At 42.1% G+C, this 25834-nt stretch overlaps 1 protein-coding gene across 7 annotated transcripts in view; it reads left to right on the forward strand.

Annotated features, from left to right (window-relative positions):
- ubap2 (ubiquitin associated protein 2) overlaps positions 1 to 25834 on the forward strand; it is a 120510-nt gene that overhangs the window by 29161 nt on the left and 65515 nt on the right. For 4 of the 7 annotated variants that reach the window (XM_033032060.1, XM_033032046.1, XM_033032054.1 and 1 more), the window contains exons 5-11: positions 9030 to 9186; positions 9275 to 9346; positions 17288 to 17345; positions 19776 to 19870; positions 19973 to 20025; positions 22336 to 22409; positions 23703 to 23886. In XM_033032060.1, coding sequence (XP_032887951.1) covers positions 9030 to 9186; positions 9275 to 9346; positions 17288 to 17345; positions 19776 to 19870; positions 19973 to 20025; positions 22336 to 22409; positions 23703 to 23886 — 693 coding nt within the window. The remainder of the gene's footprint in view (positions 1 to 9029; positions 9187 to 9274; positions 9347 to 17287; positions 17346 to 19775; positions 19871 to 19972; positions 20026 to 22335; positions 22410 to 23702; positions 23887 to 25834) is intronic. The other 3 variants (XM_033032068.1, XM_033032035.1, XM_033032077.1) reach the window with 1 other exon arrangement.

A 25834-nucleotide genomic window follows, 5' to 3' on the forward strand; every position in this document is an offset into this window, starting at 1 on the left:
ATGCCCCTGGTGGGTTGTTGGGCTTATTTCTACCGTATGATTTTGTCTGTTTGATGGCTTAAAATTTCAAGGTTGGATTGGTCTGAAAGGTTTTCATGATAAAAGCATGTTGTTGAAGTGGATCTCTGCCCAGTTAGAAAGGTTATACCTGTTAGTGTAATGGAACATCCTGACTCAAATAAGCACCACATTCAGAGCTAATTTATTTTCTCTGAAGGGTATAGGAACCGAGGCACATTTTCAGAGGCACAGAGCACAGAACCAGGCCCTTTGGCCCAACTCATTTGTGCCAACCCTGTCTTAGTTTGTCCTATTTGCCTGTAAACCATGGCTACTCATTGTACCTATTCAAATATATTTTTAAATGGTGTATTGTACCTGCCTCAACCATTTCATCTGGAAGCTGGTCGCACATATGTGTCACCCTCTGTGTGATAAAAGGTTGTTGCTTTGGTAACCATGGGTGAATTAGGGTGAGTATTAGACGAGGGATACATCGGCACAATATTTAGTAACAACGTTTTGAGAGGTAATCAGAGCATGATATAAGAAGGGCTCTGAAGGGCTTTGCAATTTGGAAATGATGTACACTGATCTGATCTCAGTACTGTCGCGCGAGTACCCATGGGGTTAACTGAGCAGAGATATTTTGGGTATGGGACTGACAGAACATGGCCTACAGTACAAGAGGTTCCTGCAGGGAAACTGATGTCAGAAGCTACTGATCATGTATTCCTTTGGTCAGGAGGTATCAGTTGAATGCTTGTGTATTGGTGAAACTGTTTTACCATTGCCCCAAATGTGTGTTAAAATGTCATGCTTTGTACAATCAGGGCTAGAGTGTATAGACCATACAGGTAATGTGACTGAAACTACTCTCTCCTTCACAAATAATAGCGCTCTTCCATGTTTGACTTAATGGAATTGTATAAGACATTCTATTGCTTCACATGACGGTTGACTGCAAATATTTTGGTACTACATATGCAGATAGTGAAGATGGTTGTGAAAAATTGCAGCAGGATCTTGATCGATTGGCCAGTTGGGCTGAGGAATGGTTGATGGAATTAAACACAGAGAAATGTGAGGTTTTGCATTTTTGGAAGTCTAACATAGGCATGCCCTACATAGTCGGGTTCTGGGGAGTGTTGTAGAGCAGAGAGATCTAGGAGTGCATTGTTCCTTGAAGATCGAGTTGCAGGTAGATAAGGTAGTCAAAAAGGCTTTTGGCAGATTGGCCTTCATCTGAGTGTTGAGTATAGAAGTTGGGAGGTCATGTTGCAGTTATATAGGACGTTGGTGAGACCGCATTTAGAATATTGGGTTCCGTTCTGGGCATCATGTTATAGGAAAGATGTCAAGTTGGAAAGGGTACAGAGAAGATTTACGAGGGTGGTGCCAGGACTAGAGGGCCTGAATTATAGGGAGAGATTGAATAGACTGGGACTCTATTCCTTGGAGCGCAGGCGGATGAGGGGTGATCTTATAAAGGTGTATTAAAAAAATGAGAGGGATAGATGCAGAGTCTTGCTCCGAGTAGGTGAATTGAGGCAGAGTTCATAGGTTTAAGGCGAAGAGGAAAAGATTTGATAGGAATCTGAGGGGTAGCTTTGTCACATAAAGGATGGTGGTTGTATGGAACAAGCTGCCAGAGGAGGTAGTTGAGGCAGGACTATCCCAACATTTAAGGAGTAAATAGACAGGTACATGGATAGGACAGGTTTGGAGGGATATGAATCAAACGCAGGCAGGTGGTGTAAACAACTGAGTCATCCAATCTGAAATCCAAGATCATCTTTAATCAGCATTAAACTAAAGCGGTACAGCAGATTGTTAGTTGTCAGAACTTCATAACCGCTTCCAAGACTGAGCAGTACAGGAAGTAGGTGTTAGTATATATCATACAGTAGGTTGGGGTTAGTGATGCTATTCTACTATGATTGGTTGTCGTGCATAAACCAATCTACAGGTGGGACTAGTGTAGCTGGGACATATTGGTCATTGTGGGCAAGTTGGGCGCTGTGTCACTCTCTGTTTCACTCGATGACTGTATGATGCATTGTGGCAGATACAATTACATTCTCTTGAAAAATCGGAATCAATTTTAATTCAAACGCTTTCCACTATACTCTTTACCAAGACTAAAGAATGTTTTATTGTCATGTCCCGAACAGAACAATGAAATTCTTACTTGCAGCAGCACAACAGCGCAACATTCACTTGGACCATCTCTGACATCTCCCTACCATTTCTTGATCTCACCGTCTCCTTCACAGGAGACAGACTATCGACTGATATCGATTGTAAACCCACTGACTCCCATAGCTATCTTCTTCTACAGCTACACTTCTTCACACCCTGCTTTCTGTAAAGACTCTATCCTCTACTCCCAATTTCTCTGTCTACGCTGCATCTGCGCACAAGATGAAGTGTTCCATACATCAGAGATGTCCTCATTTTTTAGGGAACGGGAGTTCCCCTCTTCCATCATAAATGAGGCCCTCACCAGGGTCTCCTCGATATCCCGCAGCTCCACTCTTGCTCCCCCGCCCCCCAGTCGCAACAGGGACATTTCCCCTAGTCCTCACCTTCCACCCCATCAGCCGTCGCATACAGCACCTAATCCTTCGCCACCTCCAAAGGGATCCATCCACTAGTCACACCTTCCCATCTCCACCCATTTCCGCTTTCCGCAGAGACCGTCCCCTCAGCAACTCCCTGGTCAACTTTGGACTCCTATATATCGGCGAGACCAAGTGCAGGCTCGGTGATCGTTTCACTGAACACCTCTGCTCAGTCCGCCTAAACCTACTCAATCTCCTGGTTGCTAAACACTCCCACTCCCACACTGACCTTTCTGTCCTGGGCCTCCTCCATTGTCAAGAGTGAGGCTCAGTGCAAATTGGACGAACAGCACCTCATATTTTGCTTGGGTAGCTTATACCCCAGCAGTATGAACACTGACTTATCTAACCAAGTTACCCTTGCTTTCCCTCTCTCCCCATCCCTCCCCCTTCCCAGTTCTCCGACCAGTCTTACTGTCTCCGACTACATTTAATCTCTGTTTGCTTTGTTGTTACTTTCTCTTAGCTAACATTGATCTACATAATATATTCTACATTTTCCTTGATCTCCATTCCCTTTGTCCTGTTTTCACATCTTACATTTCCTTATCTATGTATGTCCCTCATGCCTGATATCTGCCTGATGAAGAGTCCCGACCCGAAACGTCACCCATTCCTTCTCTCCAGAGATGCTGCCAGTCCCGCTTGTAGATCAAACAGTATTACTGATTTGATCCGTGTCTGGTTTTGCTGCTGACGACCCAATCCATAATCCAAGGTAGACAAAAATGCTGGAGAAACTCAGCGGGTGAGGCAGCATCAATGGAGCAAAGGAATAGGTGGCGTTTGGGGTCGAGACCCTTTTTCAGTCTCTTCCCGAGACGTCACCTATTCCTTCGCTACATAGATGCTGCCTCACCCGCTGAGTTTCTCCAGCATTTTTGTCTACCTTCGATTTTTCCAGCATCTGCAGTTCTTTCTTAAAAATAATCCATAATCCATGTCAGGTTTCCACACCACCACCACCTAGTAGCATGCAGGTGGTGTGTTGTGCAGTTCAGCTTGCGATTTCGAGCCTACTATACTCATTTCGATGGTCCCTATGTATCCAAATTAAAGTACTTGTTATGATATATAATGACTCTGTAGCAATAGTACTTTGCACATGGTGTCAGAAGTGGGATTTTAGTTCGACTTTGGCTGTAATTTACAAGGCTTTTCATAGCCTCAGACATGGCTGAAACTTTCAGAAAACCTGACCCACTTGTTTTCGATAGCAGAATTGGACAGCGGTGGCGTACTTTTGAGCAACAGTATGATTTGTTCATTGCTGCAACTTCTCATGACAAGCTGGCAATAGTGCGAGCTAGCATGCTCCTTCTCGTCGCAGGAGATGAAGCTTATGAACGAGCGCAACAGTTTGGGTACGCTGAGGCAATAACTCAACAACCTGCCGATGGTGGGGTACCGATCGTAACCCCGGCTGAGTCATCGGACGACCCGGAGTGGCTTCAGAGAAAGTTTCGACAATTGTGTGACCCTCAAGCTAATCCACTGATCGAACGTTTGAAACTTTTGTCAAAATACCAGAATGTGGATGAAACTATTGAATTGTTTGTGCTATAAAAAAGGCTGTAGGAACTTGCAGATTGGACGATCTCAAAGACAAATTTATTAGAGTTGGTTTGTGGTCTTCTTAACGACAAGCTGAGAAGAAAGCTTGTCTGTGACCCAGCAAAAACCTAGGATAGAGCTATTGCGGCCTGAAAATTATGAACTGTCGATTCGTAATGCTCAAACGCTCACTCAAGCACAACATTCAAAGGTGGGGGTAGATAGTATACATTCCAGTATAGAGGTTGATAGCGTGCTAGTTCTGTTTCCAAGGCAATGAAGGCAGCAGATGGCACTACAAGGTCAGTTTGGAAGAGCTCAGGCCTTATCTCCCCAGTCAACCTAGGCAAAAACAGTTTAATTATCCTGTGGCTCGTTTTATTCAAGAATGTAATAACTGGTATTGCGCACTTGGCTAAGAGAGAGAAGTGCCTTGCCTTCGGTCAAGTTTGCCATCGGTGCAGGAGGCTAAACTATTTTGGGAAATGTTGCAGATCCCAACCTAACAGAGAGCAGACAAAGCAGCCCATAAATTTGCTGCAAGCTGAACCCTGTCAGATTTGTCCTATAGCAGCATGGACGAGAGGCCAAAGGTCGAGGGAATCGTTCTGCAGGCACATTTTATTATCACACAAAATGTGCAGAATAGTGAGCCAATAGCCAATGTAACAGTAAACAATAACATGATCGAGATGAAAATCGACACTGGAGCGAAATGCAATGTTTTGTCTCGGGAACAGTTTAATCGCTTGAGGAAGGCAGAGCTATTACAACTCAGCAATGTTACTCTTCTCACATATCGGGGAAGCAAGGTCAATACGGTCGGTATTGTGAAGCTGCAGTGCCACCTAGGGGACCAACCATACAGATTGCGCTTTTATGTCGTCGACCGCAATGTTATTCCGCTTTTATGCTTTGATGTCTGCAAAGATATGGGACTGGTTACCTTCAGCAAGGCTGTGTATCAACTAACTCCAGTTCCGGATTCTACACAGCGTATTCGCATGGATTACCATGATATTTTCACTGAAGAACTAGGCAAGCTACCAATAAGTTACTCTATGTCTTTAGACCCGGAGGTGCGACCGGTGGTTTGTCCTGCTCAGCGTATACCTATTGCGATGAGAGACCGGGTCAAAGCCGAACTGGACAGGATGGTGCCATTGGGGGTCATCAAATGTGTTTCAGAACCCACAGACTGGGTGTCCTCGATGGTGGCTGCCACAAAGAAGAATAAGCAGGAGATTCGTATATGTATTAATCCGAGGGACCTGAACACCGCACTCAAAAGCCCCATCACCCCATGCATGCCATGGAGGAGGTGGCTGCCCACATGGATAAGTCAACGGTATTCTCCGTATTAGACGCCAAGAGCTTATGGCAGATTCCCCTGGATCCTGCATCATCTATGTGTAACACCTTCAACACTGCTTTCGGCCGCTACAGATTTTTGCGCATGCCGTTTGGTATCAGTTCAGCCAGTGAGGTGTTTCAGCATGCCATGGAGCAACTGTTTGACGGATACCCTTGTGCTATCATCGTGTACGACATCATTATTAGCGGCAAAGACATGGAACAGCATGATGCCAACATGAAGAGGGTACTCAAGCGTGCCGGGGAAGTGAACTTAAAACTGAATCCCCAAAAATATCGGTTCCTTGTTAACCAAGTGGGGCATATTTTCACGGCTGATGGTCCCAAGGCGGATCCTTCTAAGACTGGCCGTTAGCAAAATGTCCGCACCCACGGATGTTGCAGGTCTGCAGAGATTTCTGGGCATGATTAATTCATTGGAAAATTCGTTCCCAACTTTGCCGAGATCTCGGCTCCCTTGAGGCAACTTACTCACAAGGACACTGCCAGGACATGGCACAAACAGTTGCAACGTGCTTTTGACACTCAAAAACGTCAGATATCGTGCCCACCTACCCTGGCTTATTACGATGTCAATCGACCTGTGATGCATCTCAGTACGGCCTCGGTGCAGCATGCCTGCAGGGTGAACAGCCTGTTGCTTATGCTTCCAGGACGATGACCGACACGGAGACGAAGTGTGCTCAGATCGAGAAGGAATTACTGGCGGTGGTCTTTGCATGTGTTAAATTCAATGATTACATTTTTGGCAAGGCTGTTACCGTAGAGACTGACCACCAAACTTTGGTTACCATTTTAAACAAGCCTATACATGCTGCTCTGGCGCGGCTGCAAAGAATGATGCTGCAGCTCCAGAAGTATGATATCTCTCTCACAAGCACGGTATGCACATGTATCTGGCTGATGCCTTATCCCGTGCTGATAGGAGGTCGAGCGCCCAGCACTCATCAGAAATAGACACTTTTGCCGTTATGGCAATTGATTTTACTAATTCTTCACATCTGGATGTGTTGGTGGTTCACACGACAAAAGATGCCACCCTGCAGATGCTCGCCTCCGTCATCAATCACGGATGGCCTGGCAAGCAGCATTCGCTTCCGCTTGCTGTTCGGCCTTTTCAATCCGGGATGCTGGCCTTTGAAGGTGGGGTTATCAAAAAGGGCCAACAGAAGTACTTTGACTGCGTACACAGAGGTCATCCTGGTTCTGAAGCTACAGTGCAAGGAGCGAAGAGCATGTTTTTCTGGCCTGCCATGTCAGACTATATACGCCGGAGGGTGCAGTCCAGACTATATTCGCCGGAGGGTGCAGTGTGCGAACAGCATGGCTCCACATCAACAGAAAGAGCCCCTTTTGCAGCACCCGGTTCATGACTTGCCGTGGTCCATGGTGGCGACTGACATTTTTGACTGGCATGGCAACCAATACTTGGTCCTGGTTTGAAATTTATCTGCTCCTCACAGGTTCCACTGAGGCGGTCGTCAAGAAACTTGCGAGGCATTTTACGGTCCAGCAGGCACCTCAAACCCTCATGTCTGTCAATGGTGGCCAATTCACAAGCCAGTGTTTCAAGGACTTTGCACAGGAATGGAATTTTAAGCACATCACCAGCAGTCCCCCAGTTGAACCGGCTGGCTAAGCGAGCTGTCCGCAGAACAAAGGAGCTCATGGAGAGGTCCAGCATGGCCGGGTCTGACGTGTTTTTGGATCTTCTCAATCTCCGCAACATTCCGCGTGATCACACACTCGGTTCGCCGGCTCAGCGACTCATGTTGAGACAGACCAGTACTACTCTTCCAGTCGCGAAGCAGCTGCTCCAGCCACAATTCTGCGAGCCCAAGGTGGTTCGGGCGCGTCTGCAGCGTAAAAAACTGACACATCGTTCTAGTTGTCCTCTCCAACCATTGTCGGAGGGCCAGGTGGTCCGTCTCCAAACCCAGGAGGGGTATGACCGTATGGGTACGGTCAAGGAGGTGTGTCCGGAACCATGGTCTTATTTGATTCAATCTGGCGGTGGGCTCTACAGACGAAACCGACGATATATTCTGCCAGTAAATGAGCCGGTGCCATTGAGGCAGGTTCAGTGTGATGATGCAGATGACCCAGTTGATGTGTTATGGACAGAGGATGGAAATGACTATATGAGGGACATGTGACAGCAGATGGTGAGCAGTTCTGGGGTCAGGACTTTGTTTCTGCACCTGCAAAAGGACTGCCAATGGGGCTGGTGCCGATGATGAAGACCCCTGTAAAGCCTGTCGACAAATCCCCTGCGAAACCTGTGCTGGTTGAGTCATCACCTGCTAAGAAACTCCCGATGGAGGCCGTGCCGGTGAGGGGTACGGATAAAGGTCTGTACCGTACGCGTGCAGGACGAGTCAGCAAGCCTATGGCTAGATACGGGGATTATGTCCAGAGGCAGATCTTGGACTCTAATTAACTATAACCGCGTTACTTATATTACTTACAATATATCCTCCATTGCTTTACTGTAGATGATAGTTAATTCTATAGCTTTATATACACATTCTTCTGCATATGTTTGCTCTGGGGGAAAAAGCCTAAGAGGGGGGGGAATGTAGATCAAAACGGTGTTGCTGATTTGTTCCGTGTCTGGTTTTGCTGCTGATGAACTACCTGATCCATAATCCATGTTGTGTATCCACACCACCACCAAACGTTTTTCACGCACCCTCCAATTGGTGTAAACCAATTTGTTGAAGTTAGCAATAGTATAATAGCCAAATAGTTTCCTCTTGTACCCTGTAATTTTTTGGAAAGTATTCTGGATATATTTTTTGGAACGGGGGTTTCTTATTTTTTATCTATAGTCCACAAAAGAAAAGTGTAACAATTTATCAGGCATGTTCCTTGATTGTTCACACTCTGAATCACTAAATTCAAGTGGGTTAATTGAAACTTTTAGGTTTGTATATGCATTTCTATTTTGACTTAAGCTGGCCCATTCTTAGTCATGTGTGACCAAAAATATGAAAAATTGTTGAATACATGTCTTCTAATTATGAAAGCATTACAGGTATATTGTTTTGTTCTGTATATATGATTCTTTTTTTAAAGTTTATCCAGTGAAATTTTTATGTTATGCTGACAATGTTTGTTTAGGGTCAGAGGTCAAACATGAGTTGTCATGTGTGTGACCTCACACAGAAGTGCTTTTTTCATAACTCAGTTTTATCTTACAAACTGAATTTTAAAAAGCTAGAATGTTCATATCTTTAGCAGACATGTATTATAGTTCTGTAGGTAGGAAAATAGCAATGAAAAAGATTAATCTCTTAACAATAATTTTTTATGTATTGCTTTATGTGATGCCATCTGGTCACATGTGTGACATTTTGGTTCACTTTCAAAAGAAGTGCCCAGCTACACTAATGATGTTTTCACTGTGGAATTTCCTTTTATGACTTAAGATGAGGGAATGTTTCACTAATAACGAACAGATGTGTTTTCATGCAGAACACGTGGGAAACTGTTGGTAAAAAGAAGGGTCTTGGAACTGGAAAGGATAGTCTCCTGGAAAATAAGGAAAATAGAGATAAACGAGGAGAGAAAGAAACTAGTCAGGTTCGTGGAAGCTCTTCCAGACGAGGAAAGGGAAGTCGTGGTAGAGAATGTAAGTATGATGTGGATTACTAGTTCGTCGACTGATTCAGTTTTGCATACCTTTACTATTATTGAAATTTTAAATGTTTAATTTGCAGACATTGTTGAGGAAAATGGAATGGACATTGGCCCAGGTGATCGGCACTCAGAACGAGGCAGGCGTGGCCGAGGTGAGACTAATTTATAACTCAATGCTTCATGATTTTCTTTTTTTCCCTTTGTATTGCTATGCTGTAACTAGTGTTAGTGCAGTGTTAGTGCAGTGTTAATATGTACAAACATAATAACAGACTAGACAAGAACACCTTCTGTATCTCCATGTGTGCACCCTCCCACCCATTTCTGAAATTGTAATTCCTGAGAAAAGTAAAATCGGTTTGAAACCTAAATTAGTTAGGGAATTCAACTGTAGATAACAAGTTATCTACCTCCCTTTTTAAACTAAGTTGGAGTTAGAATCAAATTTGCCAACCTGCCTTGGATCTCATGGGTTTCAACCTTTAAGACCTACGTGAGACTTTCCCAAAAGCTTTACTGAAGCTCTTGTTGACAGCGTCAAACCAGGCTGCTCTCACCACATTTCCTTTCTACTTGAAATTTTCCAATTAAATTGTTTGGATCAAATCTTACCCTAATAAAAGCCATGCTGACAATTTTTTGATTACCGGTAATTCCTGCCTTTCCAAGTGTACATTAATCCTTTGTATCATGTTTCCCCCCCACTAACTTCCTTTCAATTGTTGTTATACTCACAGGCCTGTTATTGCTTTATTTACCCCCATTGCCTTCTTGAATAAAGGTATCATATTTACATTTTTCCGGTAATTTAACGCCTCATCTTGGCAAACAACACATCAAAAATCTCTGAAAGAGCCCCAACAATCTCTTTCTTGACTATCAGACTCAGAAACATCTCATCACACCCTGGAGAAACCTTGCTTCAGCATCATGTATCTGCTCCTCTTTAGCTGGTAACTTGTTCCATAATTTCACTCCATTGCCCCCATAACTTCCTGAATTTTCCAACCACAATGTCATCCTTGCGTGAAGATGTCAAAAGTATTCTTTTATATCCCTATGACATCCTCTATCTCTGTGCATATTTACTCCTTTGGTGCCTAATGGGACCTACTCTTTCCCTGGTTATCCTTTTGCCTAAAATATACTTAGTTGTAGGGTTAATGTTCTTAATCTTGACTGCTGGCATTATTTTGTCCCTCTTTGTCTGCCTAATTTCTTGAAGTACTAGTGTACTCCTCTAGTTTCTCCTGTTTCCAGTTCACTATCCCTGCTACATCCATGGCATCCAAAGTTCCTTGCACTGCTTCTTCCATTTCACCCTGTAGATTGGCTATTTCATACTAGCCAATTATAGTACTTGTTAGTAGTGACTCCGCCTGGTATGTGCTTTATATTATCAAGAGCTTGCCTATGCTGGTTAGTATGAGCAACAGCTAGGAAATGCAATGTCTACAGATCCTTACTGTGTAAGTAGATTTAATAAACGTGTTGTATCTTTATATGTGTTCGTGTCAACTCATTACATGGTGTCAGAGTGAAGCTTGCTTACTCCGTTCATGTTTATCGGGTTTTGTTTTTTTTAAAATTATTTTCTGTGTTTACTATCCCCATCATGGCAAATTCGTGTCGCCGTCCAAGTCCTCTGATCTTTGACTCTGACATTGCTGAATGCTGGCGTCTTTTCGAGCACGACTATACTCATTATGCTCGCATCATTCATCTTAATGACCCCCACGAGGTGTGTGCCTCTGTTCTGCTTAACTTGGCGGGACCAGAAGCAATGAATCGTGCTGACAACTTCACTTTTGCACCTGCAGTTTTGGATGATAACGGTTAGGTCCGAGTGTGCTGAGACGATCGACGACCCTGCGGTTTTGCTCAAAGTTCAGAGAGTTGTGTGACCTGCCCTCAAACTACATTCTTGAAAGGACCAAGTTTTATGCTCATTTACAGCGGGTCGGTGAACCGATTGAACCTTTTATCAGCGATCTGAATCACGCTGTCGATTTCGTGATTTAAGAGATGAGCCGCGACAAACTTGTTGGAGGTATGCTTGATAGCAAGTTACGGGGTGAACATCTTCGTAATACTGACCTAACCCGTGATCTATTTCCATGCTATGGGTTGTCAGTTCTGTGTTGCTTATGGGAAAGCCTTTAATTTCTGCAAGAATTTAAACCACTTTGCACGATGCTGCCGTTCCCGTGTTAATCAAGCAAGGACGAGCCTGCACATGCTACAACATGAGCTTGCTGATAATGACTTCCAAGAGCCTGACTTGCCATCCCCCGCTCCGCTCTCAGAAAGTGCAGATACCAGTTGCGCCATCCACTCTCTCCTCCCTTCGTCTAACGAGCAACTTGACCCTGAGGTAACCATGTTTGTGAATAACAGGACTTTGATCGCGAAGGTTGATACTGGGGCCAAATCCAACGTCATCTCATTAACATAGTTTTAAAAAATTCGTAGTGCTGAACGTATTGAACAGGCCTCCGCCACGCTTCGGGCTTACCGGGGGAAATGTTCTACACCCACTTGGACAAGCTGATTTAAAGTGCACCATAGACGCGCAGACAACGTACCTTAATGTTTTATATTGTTAAAGGGGATTCAGAGACTTTGCTCGGTATCAATGCATGCCACTATCTAGGCCTGGTATACTTTGGCCACGCTGTCCATCAACTCTTTCTCGCAGACGGGCCCACTCAATACAAAGAATTGTTTAACGACGAGCTTGGAAAGTTGCCTATTAAATACCACATTGTTGTCGATCCCAAAGTCACTCCTGTGGTCAGAGTACCACATCGTGTTCCGCATGCCGTGCGTAACAGAGTACACAATGAACTCAAGCAGATGGTCTCCATGGGTGTTATTGCTGAAGTTACTGACCCATCTGACTGGGTTTCCACCATGGTGGTCACAACAAAGAAAAACAAGGAGGAGATCCGTTTCTGCATAAACCCCAGAGATCTTAACACTGCCATCAAACGACCAGATTACCCAATGCGAACAATAGAGGAAGTTGCTGCTCAGATAGACAACGCATCAGTATTCTCTGTTCTAGATGCCAAAAGCTCGTTTTGGCAGGTTCCACTGGACGCAGACTCGTCCAATCTCACTACGTTCGGCACCCCCTTTGGCCAATATAAATTTCTGAGGAGGCCCTTTGGCATCAACTCCGCCAGCGAAGTTTTCCTGCGCACGATGGAATAATTGTTTGTTGAGTACCCATGCGCCATCGTTGATGACATTCTCATTTACGGACGCGACTTCGCTGAACATGACGCTAACCTGAAGAAGGTACTTGACCGTGCCAAAGACATTCAGCTCAAACTCAATCCCCTGAAGTGCAAGTTTCGAGTTGCAGAAGTTACTTACGTCTGACATGTTTTCACAAGTGATGGTCTCAGACCAGACCCATCAAAGGCTGCTGCTATTAACGAACTGCCGGTTCCTGCTGATGACGTGAGCCTACAAAGGTTCCTTGGAATGGTCAACTACCTGGGAAAATTTATTCCCAACCTCAGCGACATATCTGCCCCCCTGCGAGAACTGACACACAAGGACGCTGCATGGTCCTGGTATCCACAGCACCAAAGAGCTTTTGACACTCAAATTGCAGCTGGCTAGCGCACCTACTCTCGCCTACTTTGCTTTGGAGTTACCAGTAACGCTCAACTGCGATGCTTCCCAGTACGGACTAGGCACTGTGTGCCTGCAGACCACTACCAACGGCGATTTCAAGCCCATTTCATATGCCTCTCGTACAATAACCGACACTGAACAACGTTACGCCCAGATTGAGAAAGAACTGCTTGCAATGGTTTTCGCCTGCACGAAATTCAAGGACTTTATTTTTGGGAAGTCGGTGACTATAGATGGTGACAATAGCTGGTCACTATTTTGAACAAATCCATCCATGCTGCCCCAGCACGACTACAATGATTGATGATGCAACTGCAGCAATTTTTTAAAACATCGTCTATAAGAAAGGCAAAGACGTGCACATTGCAGATACGCTATAAAGAGCCCCAAGCAAAACCAACGAACAACTACTCTGAACAGGACCAATTCTCAGTAATAAAGGTATCGTATGTTCCAACTGATTGCTTGAGCAGCCTAGCAGAACACGCGGCTGCTGATGAGACTTTACAATTGCTGTCTGCAGTCATCTGGCGTGGCTGGCCAGATAAACAACATAACACCCCATTCGCAATCCGCCCATACTTCCTGGTTCGCGACAAATTGTTATTACAGGACGGGATTATGGTTAAGGGCCACAAGGCAATGGTCCCAGCTGTCGTCACGTATTCTGTCCGACAACGGCAGACAGTTCACCAGCCAAGCTTTAAAAAACTTTGCAAAACAGTGGGACTTTCTACCTTGAGTTCCCGCAGACCAATGGACTCGCCGAACGTGCTGTCATAAGCGCAAAACAACTAATGGAGTGGTCCTACCTTGCAAAATCAGACGTTTACCTGGACCTGCTCAACCTAAGGAACATTGCACGGGATCACATACTGGGTTCCCCAGCCCAAGGACTGATGTCTCGCCAAATCCGTGCTCCCCTGCCTGTGTCCCTGCAGCTTTTACAGCCTCAAGTTCGTTCCCCGCCTGCAGTCCAGAAACAACTACAATTCAAACGTGACACACAGAAACGCTTCTTTGACAAATCCAGCAAACCACTTAAACCTCTCGCACGTGGACCAGTGGCCCGTCTCCAGACCAACAAGGGCCATGCATGTCTGGATCACACCTACGGCCCTGCCAAAGAATCGGTGAAGGAACTGCGTCCTGCGACTCCGCATCCAGATGTCTCGCGTTTCGTATACCCTCCCACGGTCGGTCCCGCGGACCCACTGCCAACTAACGTTTCCACCGCGGCCTCCCTGCGGCGTTTGGCGACCAGCTCACCTATCTAATCACCCTCCCTGCCTGTCGGGTTGTTAAACTGAGTTCTTCTGTCAATCTAAAGTCAACTTGACTCAAACACTTGTAGCTGTTGAAATCGATTCTTTATTCAGCTGAGACTTGTCTCTGAACCTTCCAACATAGAGCTGATGCTCTGGGGCGGGTCCAGAGAGGAGTAACTTTGATAGAACTCATGTCATTTATATAGGTATTAGACATTTCAGATTCAGAGGGTATGACAAGCAAGTAACCAATCATCTGAGTCCTTCTGGTGATTTACAACATCAGTCACATGATCCCCCTTCCCTGGCCTCATTACAACCTTTGTTTGCCTGTGGTATAACTTTGCTAATTTTATTTCAACACAGCAAAACCCCAGTAGGCTCAATTATTAAAGACCACTCCTCAAAATATAAGATACATATGTAATACAATGATCACACAAGTCATACACACTTTCCATACCAAGAAGAAAGATATTTCTATAAATCTAAACAATTTCTATAAGTCTAATGTTTACATTCCAACTAAGACAATACATTTCATAAATTGTCTCACTACAATTTTACACATTTTACAATACTATTACATATGTATTTAAACCATTAATTATATAAGTTTGCCGAATTACAGTTTCTAAGTTCAAAACCCCCAATCTCCCAACCAAGCATACATGGGTCGTAAATCTGTCAACTTAATTAATAAGTGTTTGGTGCAAGGATACAATTCTAATTTGTAGCCCCTTTCCTGCTATCTGGAAGCTGGATTTCCAATCTCATGTACAAGGCAGAAAACAAGGTTCTTACAAGGTACAACTCACACCATTACATCAGAATTACATCTGCTTCTTCGACTTCCTATAAACATATCCGTCAATATAATTCTCTTCCTCTCCAATCAACCATCCCTTATCACAACCTCATTATAATTTAACATAGCCAAGGCTAACTACAGGGTCTATTATCTCTCAGCCTTGAATTCTATCTCAAACTCAGCATAACCCCCACAGCTTAAGAATGTGCCATAGAGAAAGAGCAGTTGACCTCTGGCCTAAGAAGAGGCCCCTATTCAGCTATCCATTCTCCAATACAATCATACCAAATACAATTTCCTCCAGTGTTATAATTGCCCCAAAGCAATAAACTAAGCTATGCAGGTTTAAGTTCAGGTCTCCATGTTTTGATTCATCTTTCCCTGTGTATGTTTCATTGTACTTTATTTCATTAGGAAAACCTTAAGCTTTTCTTTTGCAAATTACCTAGCTTATAAAAGTCACTATCCGAGCGGTTCTATTATATAATACTTCCTCAGGGTCGCCGGCCGTTTCCCCAATTCCCTCCCCGGTATTTTCTCCGGTGAAAGGAGGTGAGGCGGATTCGTAACGCACAAGGGCCAGGCGGGTTTGCAGGCCACCCATTAGATACGGCGATTTTGTGTAATTTTACAAACTTTCCCAAATGTGCTATTAACATTCCACCTATATTGCTTAGCCACTGATGCTTCTTTTGTTTCTACAAGGAATTTCATTGTCCTATCTGGGACACATGACAATAAACTTTCTTGAATCTTGAAAGATGTAGATTGGCTATTTCATACTAGCCAATTATAGTGCTTGTTAATAGTGACTCCGCCTAGTATGTGCTTTATATTATCAAGAGCTTGCCTACGCTAGTTAGTAAGAGTAGCAGCTAGGAAATGTAATGTCTGCAGATCCTTGCTGTAAGTAGATTTAATAAACATGTGCTGTATCTTTATGTGTGTTCGTGTCACCTCATTACAACCCTTATAAGAACATGTGAACCCTGAACTCTCCCAATTTTGAATGATTCCTACTTGTTAGATGTAGATGCTCATGATCTACTTATGCCACGTCCTATTTTAGGATATTGAGATCTGTATTGCTCAGATTAGGACCTTAATTTCTACTCCATTTTATCTCTTTCCATAACCCCCATTAATTTATTCTCGAGAAATCTCATCCGCTGACACTCCGGCCATTTGCTTGTCTACATTCCATAAGATTACATCCAGTATACCCCTTCTCTAGTGGGCCCTCTGCTTACTGGCTCAAAATGTTTTCTTGGATGCACATTAAAAATTCAATCCTCTCTAAGCCTCCCCAACAAAGTGATCCAAATTAATCCCAGAAGCTGAAATGTTCTACTGGTCTAACTGTTACCTTTGTACCTTTTTGTGATTCGCCCACTTTTCTGGCTTGTTGACTGCTACAAGGCCAGTAATAAACTTCCAGCAAAGTGATTGCCCCCTTTTTGTTTATGTTTTGTTTGTACATAAATATATTACAAATTTAGATGGGCCTAGAAACATAGAAAATAGGTGCAGGAGTAGGCCATTCGGCCCTTCGAGCCTGCACCGCCATTCAATATGATCATGGCTGATCATCCAACTCAGTATCCCGTACCTGCCTTCTCTCCATACCCCCTGATCCCTTTAGCCACAAGGGCCACATCTAACTCCCTCTTTAAAATAGCCAATGAACTGGCCTCAACTACCTTCTGTGGCAGAGAATTCCAGAGATTCACCACTCTCTGTGTGAAAAATGTTTTTCTCATCTCGGTCCCTCAAATCATCTAGAGTTGACCCCCAGAGTATGCGAGTCTGCAGATAGCACATCAGCTGATAACGACGACCTAGTATCACTTAAACAGTGATTTGCTTTTCTCTGAATTTGGGAGAAAATTTTGAAATGAGTTTTGTGATGCAAGGACAATAGAGGGGGGATACAAAGATCAAAAAGTAAAGGGCTGGACTGATGGTACAAGGTAGAAACAGTGTGAATATGGGAAAAATAAATAACAAAAATATGGGAAAATCACATGTGAGATGGGGGCAAGGACATAGAGCAAATTAATTTGGAATTTTGTGAATTGGTACACTTTTAAGTTGGTGTTGCGGCAGACTGCCGTCCAAGCCCTGGAAAGGCCTAGCATCCTGGAGATTTACATTTACAAATGTCATGTTTCATCCAGTTTATACATGAATGTTTTTGCAGCCCTAACAGCTCCCAAACGTAGGATAAAATTGTAGAGTTAGCTGCTGCCTCAAATTCTGTGTGCTCCAATGAGAGTTGTCCCAGTATTTTTGTTGGATTATAGTTTGAAAATCTAGAGCTACAAGTTAAATTTGTACATTTAATTGCCATATTGTTAAATTTGCAGGATTTAGTGGGCGTAGCAGAGGTAGGGGAGCAGCAAGATTTTCAGCACAAGGAATGGGGTAAGCATCTCGCACTGAAGTAGGATTCTGAATTGTTTATAACCTGGATTACTAAAATTGATTATTCCATTTATGTGGACCTTTACAACAGAATTGACTTTGCACTTTTCAAAATTTCTGGTTACTTCTAGTATAATAATTGTAATTAAAATATGTTGCTAATTTTCTATTGGAACTGTAACAGCTGCCTCAAGTTGCAGGCAGACCTCCATGGAATGCAGGGAAACTGGTTAAGGAAAACTAAAGGAGTACTTTGAGTTAAAAACTAGGAGGTGGTATTCAGTATTCTTTTTAACCCTTAGTTCGTTGCTGTGATTTCTTTCTTGATTAAATTATATAGATCAAATGAAGTTAGATTAATCATATTGGTTTTACTGAAATAATTCTGGACCAAACACCGTGAACTCCCTTGCTAGCATCAGAGCCGTTGGGCGGCGCGACTCTTGTCAGCAGCGGCCTCTGCAGTCCGTCTGTCTTTTTATTGTTTTCTGACTTGTTCTATGTAGTTTTTATTGTTTTTTTTGTCGGGGTATGTGTGTGGGGGTGGGGTGGAGGGGGGGAACTTTAAGGTCTTTCCCCTGCACGGGAGACCCGACCTTTTCTTTGTCGGGTCTCCGTTGTCGTTGGGGCTGCAACGTGGAGCGGCCTCCAACAGGAATGACCTGGGGCTCCAGTCGCGGAGCTGCGGATCTACTCACCATCACGGAGCTGGCCGAGTCCGGAGCGGGTGTAGCTGTGGTGGCGCTCGGCTGCGACCTGACACCCGGAGATTCGGAAGCTCCTACCGCAGGTCTGTGGACAGTAATACCGGGAGCCCGCGGGTCCCTGGTGGGAGACTGCTTTTCGGGGCTTCCGCAACGGCGACTTCTCCCGCCCGAGTTGCGGGGTTGAAGATTACCTGGAGCGGGGCCTACATCACCGCCCCGCGCGGCTTGGAATGGCCGCGGGACTTTGTGAGCGCCCGCCGGGGGCTCCAACACCAAGAGCCCGCCGGGGCTCCAACACCAAGACCCGGTGCGTGGCCTTGCATCACCCGGCGTGGCTTTAATGGCTGCAGGACATTTAGCATCACCCACCGGGGGCTTTGACTCTGTCTTTGACTCTGACATGGGGGGGAGAGGGGAGTGCAGGGGAGAGATATGGTTTTTTTGCCTTCCTTCATAGCGAGGAGAAGATGCGCTGTGAAGGATGTTTGTGTAAATTGTGTTGGGTCTTGGGTCTTTTTTGTTTTGTATGTATGGCTGCAGAAACGGCATTTCGTTTGGACCTCAACGGGGTCCAAATGACAAATAAATGTATTGTATTGTACTGTTTGCAAAAATATTTCAATTAGTAAATGCATTTTTAATGCCTGGATATTTATCAATATGTTCGAATCAGTTTGTCCTTTTAAAAAAAATATTCAGCAACATTTCATTACAAACAGTATGAAAGAAAACAGAGAGAACATCCTGGTTCTGTGTAATCTGCTTTTATTTTCAAATAGTTTGAATGTATTAATTGTTACATTATAGGCATAGAGGATCAGATTAATTAGAAACATAGAAACAGAAAATAGGTGCAGGAGGAGGCCATTCGGCCCTTCGAGCCAGCACCGCAATTCATTGTGATCATGGCTGATCGTCCCCTATCAATAACCCGTACCTGCCTTCTCCCCATATCCCTTGACTCCACTAGCTCCTAGAGCTCTATCTAACTCTCTCTTAAATCCATCCAGTGATTTGGCCTCCACTGCCCTCTGTGGCAGGGAATTCCATAAATTCACAACTCTCTGGGTGAAAAAGTTTTTTCTCACCTCAGTCTTAAATGACCTCCGCTTTATTCTAAGACTGGCCCCTGGTTCTGGACTCGCCCAACATTGGGAACATTTTTCCTGCATCTAGTCTGTCCAGTCCTTTTATGATTTTATATGTTTCTATAAGAACGACCCTCAGCCTAGTCTTTTCAATCTTTCCTCATATGCCATCCCATGGATCAATCTCGTGAACCTACGCTGCACTGCCTCAATCACAAGGATGTCCTTCCTCAAATTAGGAGACCAAAACTGTACACAATACTCCAGATGTGGTCTCACCAGAGCCCTATACAACTGCAATTTGAGCAATGTGTATTCAGCTTTCTAAGCTGAAATGAATATATTAAGTTGAAAGACTGGATTTCTTCCCAAACCACCAAGAAATAAATTCACACATTTGCATATAACTTAAGACCACAAATTTACATTATTAGATTTGTACATCTACTTCAGAGAGGATGCTTATCTTGAAGTAAATAATGCCAGTAAATGATTAAACAAAATGGTTACAGAGGATATAGTATTATCTGTTCCCATTGGATGTCATGCAAAACTAAGCTTTTCCTATAAAATTGGTTGGAAAACATTTAAATTAGTGAATGATTTTATTCACTTGGTGTGTTTCAAATATACAGAATCTTCAACCCTGCAGACTACCCAGATCCAACAACAACTGATGGTTTAGGAACAACATCCGAAAATTGGGAGTCTGGTCAAAACAATGGACCGGGTAGAATAATATTTGTTTAAACATTTTTTACTTCAAATATCACTTAATGGTCTGGGTTCTTTGCTGAATTATTTACATTTATTCTTTCTGAATGATTGTCAGGTCCATGGCAAAATTCCACAGAGGAGTGGGTCACAGAAGACTGGAGTGAAGATGTAAGTATGAGCCACGTCCATAAAAATAGTCAATGCCAATGAACATCTCTGCAGCAGATGTGCACCTATTCTGCAGTTTTAAATCGTATTATCACAATCAGTGTAAATCTTTTTTTGTTAATATGGTTGTATTGCAGTTTGCACACATTAGTAAAGGGGTTAGTTATGTTTGGCAATCAATCATAGATTTTGAGTGAATGAATTGGCTTTTTAATTGCATCCAGAAAATGCGTAAGTTCTTTGAGAATGCAATTCGATTTTGTAGCCAGATTTGTGCGGGGGTAAATTTCAAATGTGCCATTTGATCCATTACAGCTGTTGCAAGTATTCTATGATTTGGATTGTCACCAATATAGTCCATATAGGGACAGCAACACTATCTCTAGGTATTAAATGACTGCATTACGCATGGTATTCAGCCAGTGTATTACTGATCTGTGGCAGAGTTGCCTTTCCAGGGGAATGACAACTAATTAAATAGCATGACACCGTTTAGTTCCTGCAGTCTTAACTCATTGAATCGGTTTAGTGATTTTAAACTAAAGAATCTATTAATTTATTTTAACTTGTAGACTTGATGTGTGGTTTTCTCAGCAGTAGGTGCATTGTTCTGTAAATATTGCTATAATGAAAGGAAAAGTTAGTTGTAGTAAAGATGATAGTTTAATATTTTGTGGATAATTTTGAAGGGTTATTTCAGTGTTTATTTGTTGAGTGTGGCCAAGTTCTCCCAAAGCATGACAAATCATTAGTAATTTGCACTCGGCAGTCTATAAAAACAAATTCTGAAAACGAATAATTGCATAATTCAAGAAAAATAATTTGGCCCATCTTCCCTAACCTTCAATATTATTGGCTTTCTTGATTGACTGCCGTTTTTATATATTAGCTAATTGAGTTCAGCACTCGGATCACCAGATCCCTCTGCTTGTCGGAGCTATGCAATATCTTACCGTTTAGATTTTTTATTGTCACGTGTACTGAGGTACAGTGAAAAGCTTAGTTTTGCATGGCATCCAATGGGAACAGATAATACTATACATAAATACAATCGTCAAACTCAAGCATAATAATTGGAATATGCAGAGTGCAGAATGTAGTTCTGAGCAGTGTAGTGCACCAATTCCATAGATAAAGTCCAATGTGTGCAATGGGGCAAAGGCGAATTGGACAATTCTGAAAATGGAAATGGGCTGTTCCAATGCCTTATATGAGAAAGGAAGTTGTTTCTAACTCTGGTGCACGCTTTCAAGCTTCTGTATCGTCTGCTCTCTCTGGGAGTGGGGAGAAGAAGGAATGACTGGGATGGGACAAGTCTCTGATTATTTTGGCTGCTTTTCTAAGGCAACGTAGACCAAGTCAATGGTGGGGAGTCTGGTCTGTGATGAACTGGGCTAAAACCACAACTCGGCAATTACTTGCAGTTTTGGAGAGAACTGTTCCCAAACCAACCTGTGATGCAACCTGGCAGTATGCTTTCTATGGTGTATCTGTAGAGGTTTGTAAGAGTCATAGGAGACATGCCGTTTCTTCTCGGTCTCCCGAGGAAATAGAAATTTTGATGTGCTTACATGGCTGTCACATCAGTATGGTTGATCAACAACAGATCATTAGTCATATTAATGCCAAGGAATTTGAAGCACTCAACCATTACCATTTTGGCACCATTGATGCTGATTGGGGCTTGCACCCTACCACGCTTTGTGAAGTTGATAACTAGCTCGTTTTCTTGCTGACATTGAGGGAGTGATTGATGTGTTTGATAATCCTGTTTTATTATTCTTACCAACATGGACAATTTTACACATTCCCACATTCTTGCTTTCCCTGATCTTTGCCCAACCATTTTTGCCCTTTGTAATCTCCTCGTATCCTTTTCATAACTGAATTTTCCAGCTTGTGTTGTATCATGATTAGTATTAGCACTCATGTCTTTAGTCGGTTCATTCAAAACATGCATATAAATTGTAAAACGGTGAGGCTTGAGCACTGAATCTTCTGATGCACTAGTTATATCTCGACAACCTGAAATGGTCCCATTTATGCCCACTTTGCCTGATTACTCTGAGGCCAGATAACTTGTTTTTCTGTGATGGTAGTGCTATTTCAAATGCCTTAGTTGAAATTAGCTCACTCAGTTTAAGCAAGAATTTGAATCCAAAATACTTCTAATCCATGCACTTAATTTAAGTTGGTAGCTAAATTGGCCTTTTTGGGGGTATTTACTTGTTTGTTTGTATTGAAAACGGCTGACTGTTTTAAGATATTTGAAATTGGCATGCATTATTCTTTTTAACTTGATTTTTTAAGCAGCTTGCTGAAACAAAGGTTTTCACAGCCTCCACTGTTGCAAGAATGGACAACCAAATTGTGCCTGGATCAAGGTATGGAATGTAGTCTCTTATTGGCATTGTTTAATCAGTTAATATGTATATCCCTCAATTTTGGTATTGTGTAAGCTATTTCTGCAGGTATATTTTAAGATAACCAACTGAAATGTAAAATGGGGATGCAATACAAAATGGGAATTGATAGTTATGGTCACATATTTCTAGCCAAATTATCTGGATATTATTATGATTTGAAGCAATGTAATGGAACTACATTTTTTTATTGGGGAAAAAAAATGTTTCTTTGACTAAAAAGGTTATTTGCTTTTGAACCCGAATTTAAAACAAAACTGATTCAAGCTGAATACATTCGTTTTTTGCTATTCATCTTGCAACAATTTTCCGCTGATATATTGGTGGAATTTGGAACTACTTTGGACTAAGTTGATTGTATCCATGTCCAAGCAATAATCTTTTTGGATAACTTGTTGCATCTGGCTCATTTTTGAAATTTGTTATGACTCGGAATTGTTCAGGATTATCGCTTCTGAAATTGAGATGTTGAATGATCTTGTTTGTAAGTTTAGATAAAAATAAATCCTTGGTAGATGCTCATCTAAGGTTAGACTTTGCAGAAGAATGTTGTCGTATGCTCTTGTATGGGTTGCAAAAGATGCTTTATAATCTGCTATTTAATCAATTATATAATCAACCCAATATTTTTGAACATCACAATAAACCTACAAATGCATTTCTATTCAAATTATTACTTTTGATAGAATAATTTTTCAATCGTGCCTACCGCTCGCCTTTCTGCAGCTCAGTTTATCTGTTTCTGTACCAATATAATAGTAATATCATACAGCTTTGCTTCTTGTCCACCCTCCTCCCAATATTCTAAGTTTTCATTTTACTGCATTTTAATGACAATAGGTTAATTTTGTGTAGCCACTGCTCTTCATTCTTCTCTTTACCTCCTCATCATCTAATATCTGGAGCCATGTCTTGTTTTAACAACAAAATCAAGCAGTCCTGAAGTGTGCCCACTTCCCTTTTGCTTTTTCTTGCTTGTATCCTTATAGGGCACTATGCTGATTGGCATGTGATTGAACAAAAGTTTATACTAAACTTAAGTTGGTTGGTAATATTTTCACATTTTGAAAGTTCTTTCCCCTTTTCAAAAAAAAGTGCTGACTTTCATTTTGGATGATCTGTGTCAGGTTTATAAAGTCAGGCTTTAATTTAAAAAAATCTAGAATCTGAAATGTTACAAGTGCTTCCTGAATCCATTTGCAGTCCTTACAGAACCTGTTAAAAGTTCTGAATATAAACTTATCTTTTTTTAAGCACTGATCTAGCAACATTGCTTCAAAAGCCCTCAACTGGTACTGTAACAGAAAACAACTCGAGTGAAGCACCCCAGCAGGCAAACCTCTCTCAGTCACTGGTGTTCACTAATTCCCAACATGATGATCCAATTTCATCGGTGGAAGGAAACTCCAATGCTGTGAATTCCTACACTCAGAATCTGGTAAACCAAAAGAAAAGGCAAAATTGCTATACATTTTAATATTTTCTGTGTAAATTAAAACGACTTCTAAAATGGCATGATAGACTTTTCTGTTGTATGTTCTGTTGGAGTTGTTTTCTCATTCAGAACAGGTCTTCTGCAGCACTTGGGTTTGACCTTCTATATTCTTCCAATTAGAAAATAAAATAAAGCATGTTCCCTTGTGTGGAATCTGTGCACCATTCCCCTTTATAATTGGAGCAGAATACGGTTTTAATTTTTTTTTGTTCCACTATCGTTGTTTTGCATTCCTAATTGTGGGTGGTTTTCATCCTGTTCGTTTTATCTGATAAGACTTGTAGGTCTATAGCAGAAATATTTCTTTTGGTTTTTATCTTCTACTAAGAAGCTAAGGATTCAAAGGTTGCTAATCCTGTTATGCTAATTTTCCACTACTGAATTGGTGCAATGACTTTGTCCTGAACCTGAGTAACTTGGAGTAGGCTGCTGTATTGGAGAATTAAGAGAAGACAGCCCTGGACATGAGGAGAGATTGTTCTTGAGGGGCACTTCCTTGATACAAGGTGCTCCATTCTAAGCAAAGGGAACTTGAGCATCATCATTTGGTCTATTTCATTTGAGTATTTCCCAAGGCATTTGAAGTGATGATTATCCTGTGTCATTTGGACTAAGGCTTGTGGAAACATATATGGTCAATTAGTTTATTCCTGTGAGTATCATTTAGGGTGCTTCAAACATGCTTCCATTGCTATTTTTAGTTCGTATGTGTTATTGTTAATTCAAATGACCTGCATTTGATTAAACCTGACTCAGAAAACCAAACAAATGCAAGCACATTCATCTATTTTGTAAGGTGACAACTTGAAGATAAACTGCATCACCAACACTTTTTTAGCAGCTAAATATTCAGTCAAGCTTTGGTGCAGTTCATGCTCTTAAGTTAAGGTACACTTTTAATGAATATATTAGAATGATTTCAAATTGCCATGCACTGGATTTTGAAAGTTGCTGTAGATTGAATCAGATATTTAAGGAGAAAGCTGAAACACAGATTTACATAGACAGGGAGTAAAATTATAATTATTTGCAAACACTGATGATCATGTCACTTTATTTTGACTTCCAAAGTCACTATTATGTTTTCAAATTGACTAGAATATTTGTCATTAAGTGATTTTTGAACTTAATTTGCTAATGTTGTATTTGGTATTTTTCAAAAAATGAGTTATAACATTCTAAGCTCCAGGTGCAAATGTGTAGAGAATTAGTTGAAAAGCTTTGAAAGCTGCATTTGTTTGCTGAATTACATAATTGCAGATTATATTAAGGACCAGAAAAATAGCTGTTTACAAGTCAGAATGGAGGACAAAAAGGAGGGAAGGAAATATATTTCTGTTGCAGTTTCCTTTATTTCCTCTTGCTGAAAATGTTAGTTTTACTGTATTCTGATTTAGAGTTTGCTGTTTAGTGTATGTGTTCAGTCCGCTTGGCATTGTGGTTACAGCAATGCCTCCTTCGTCTTTGAGATGAATTAGCCTTTAGTCCACACTAAGCAATTCGTGTTCCTTGTTCATAAATTATCTTGCAAATGAGTGCCCTTCATTTAGTAGATGATGCCAATACTTCATTATAAGTGATGTTATATGGGGAAGTAAACGCTGCTTTTGGTCCAAATAGGTTTTCTAATCGTATTGTAAGAAAGCATTAGGAACAGAAAAGTTCCAAGCTATGTTAGTCGTATTTATAAGCTTTTGGTAAGGAAATGCCGTCGTAGGTTTTAATATTCATTCAATAGTGTATGTGACTTAATCCTATGACAAAGCAGGAGTCAAAGGTGGGGATGCACATGCTGGATATGAGGCAAAATATAAGTTGCTGGAGGAACTCATTGGGTCAAGCAGCATCTTGGGAGGCAGAGATATAGTTGGTGTTCAGGTTAAGACCTGAC

The sequence above is a fragment of the Amblyraja radiata genome, chromosome 1 (assembly GCF_010909765.2).
Source record: "Amblyraja radiata isolate CabotCenter1 chromosome 1, sAmbRad1.1.pri, whole genome shotgun sequence".
In the NCBI taxonomy this organism is placed as follows: domain Eukaryota; kingdom Metazoa; phylum Chordata; class Chondrichthyes; order Rajiformes; family Rajidae; genus Amblyraja; species Amblyraja radiata.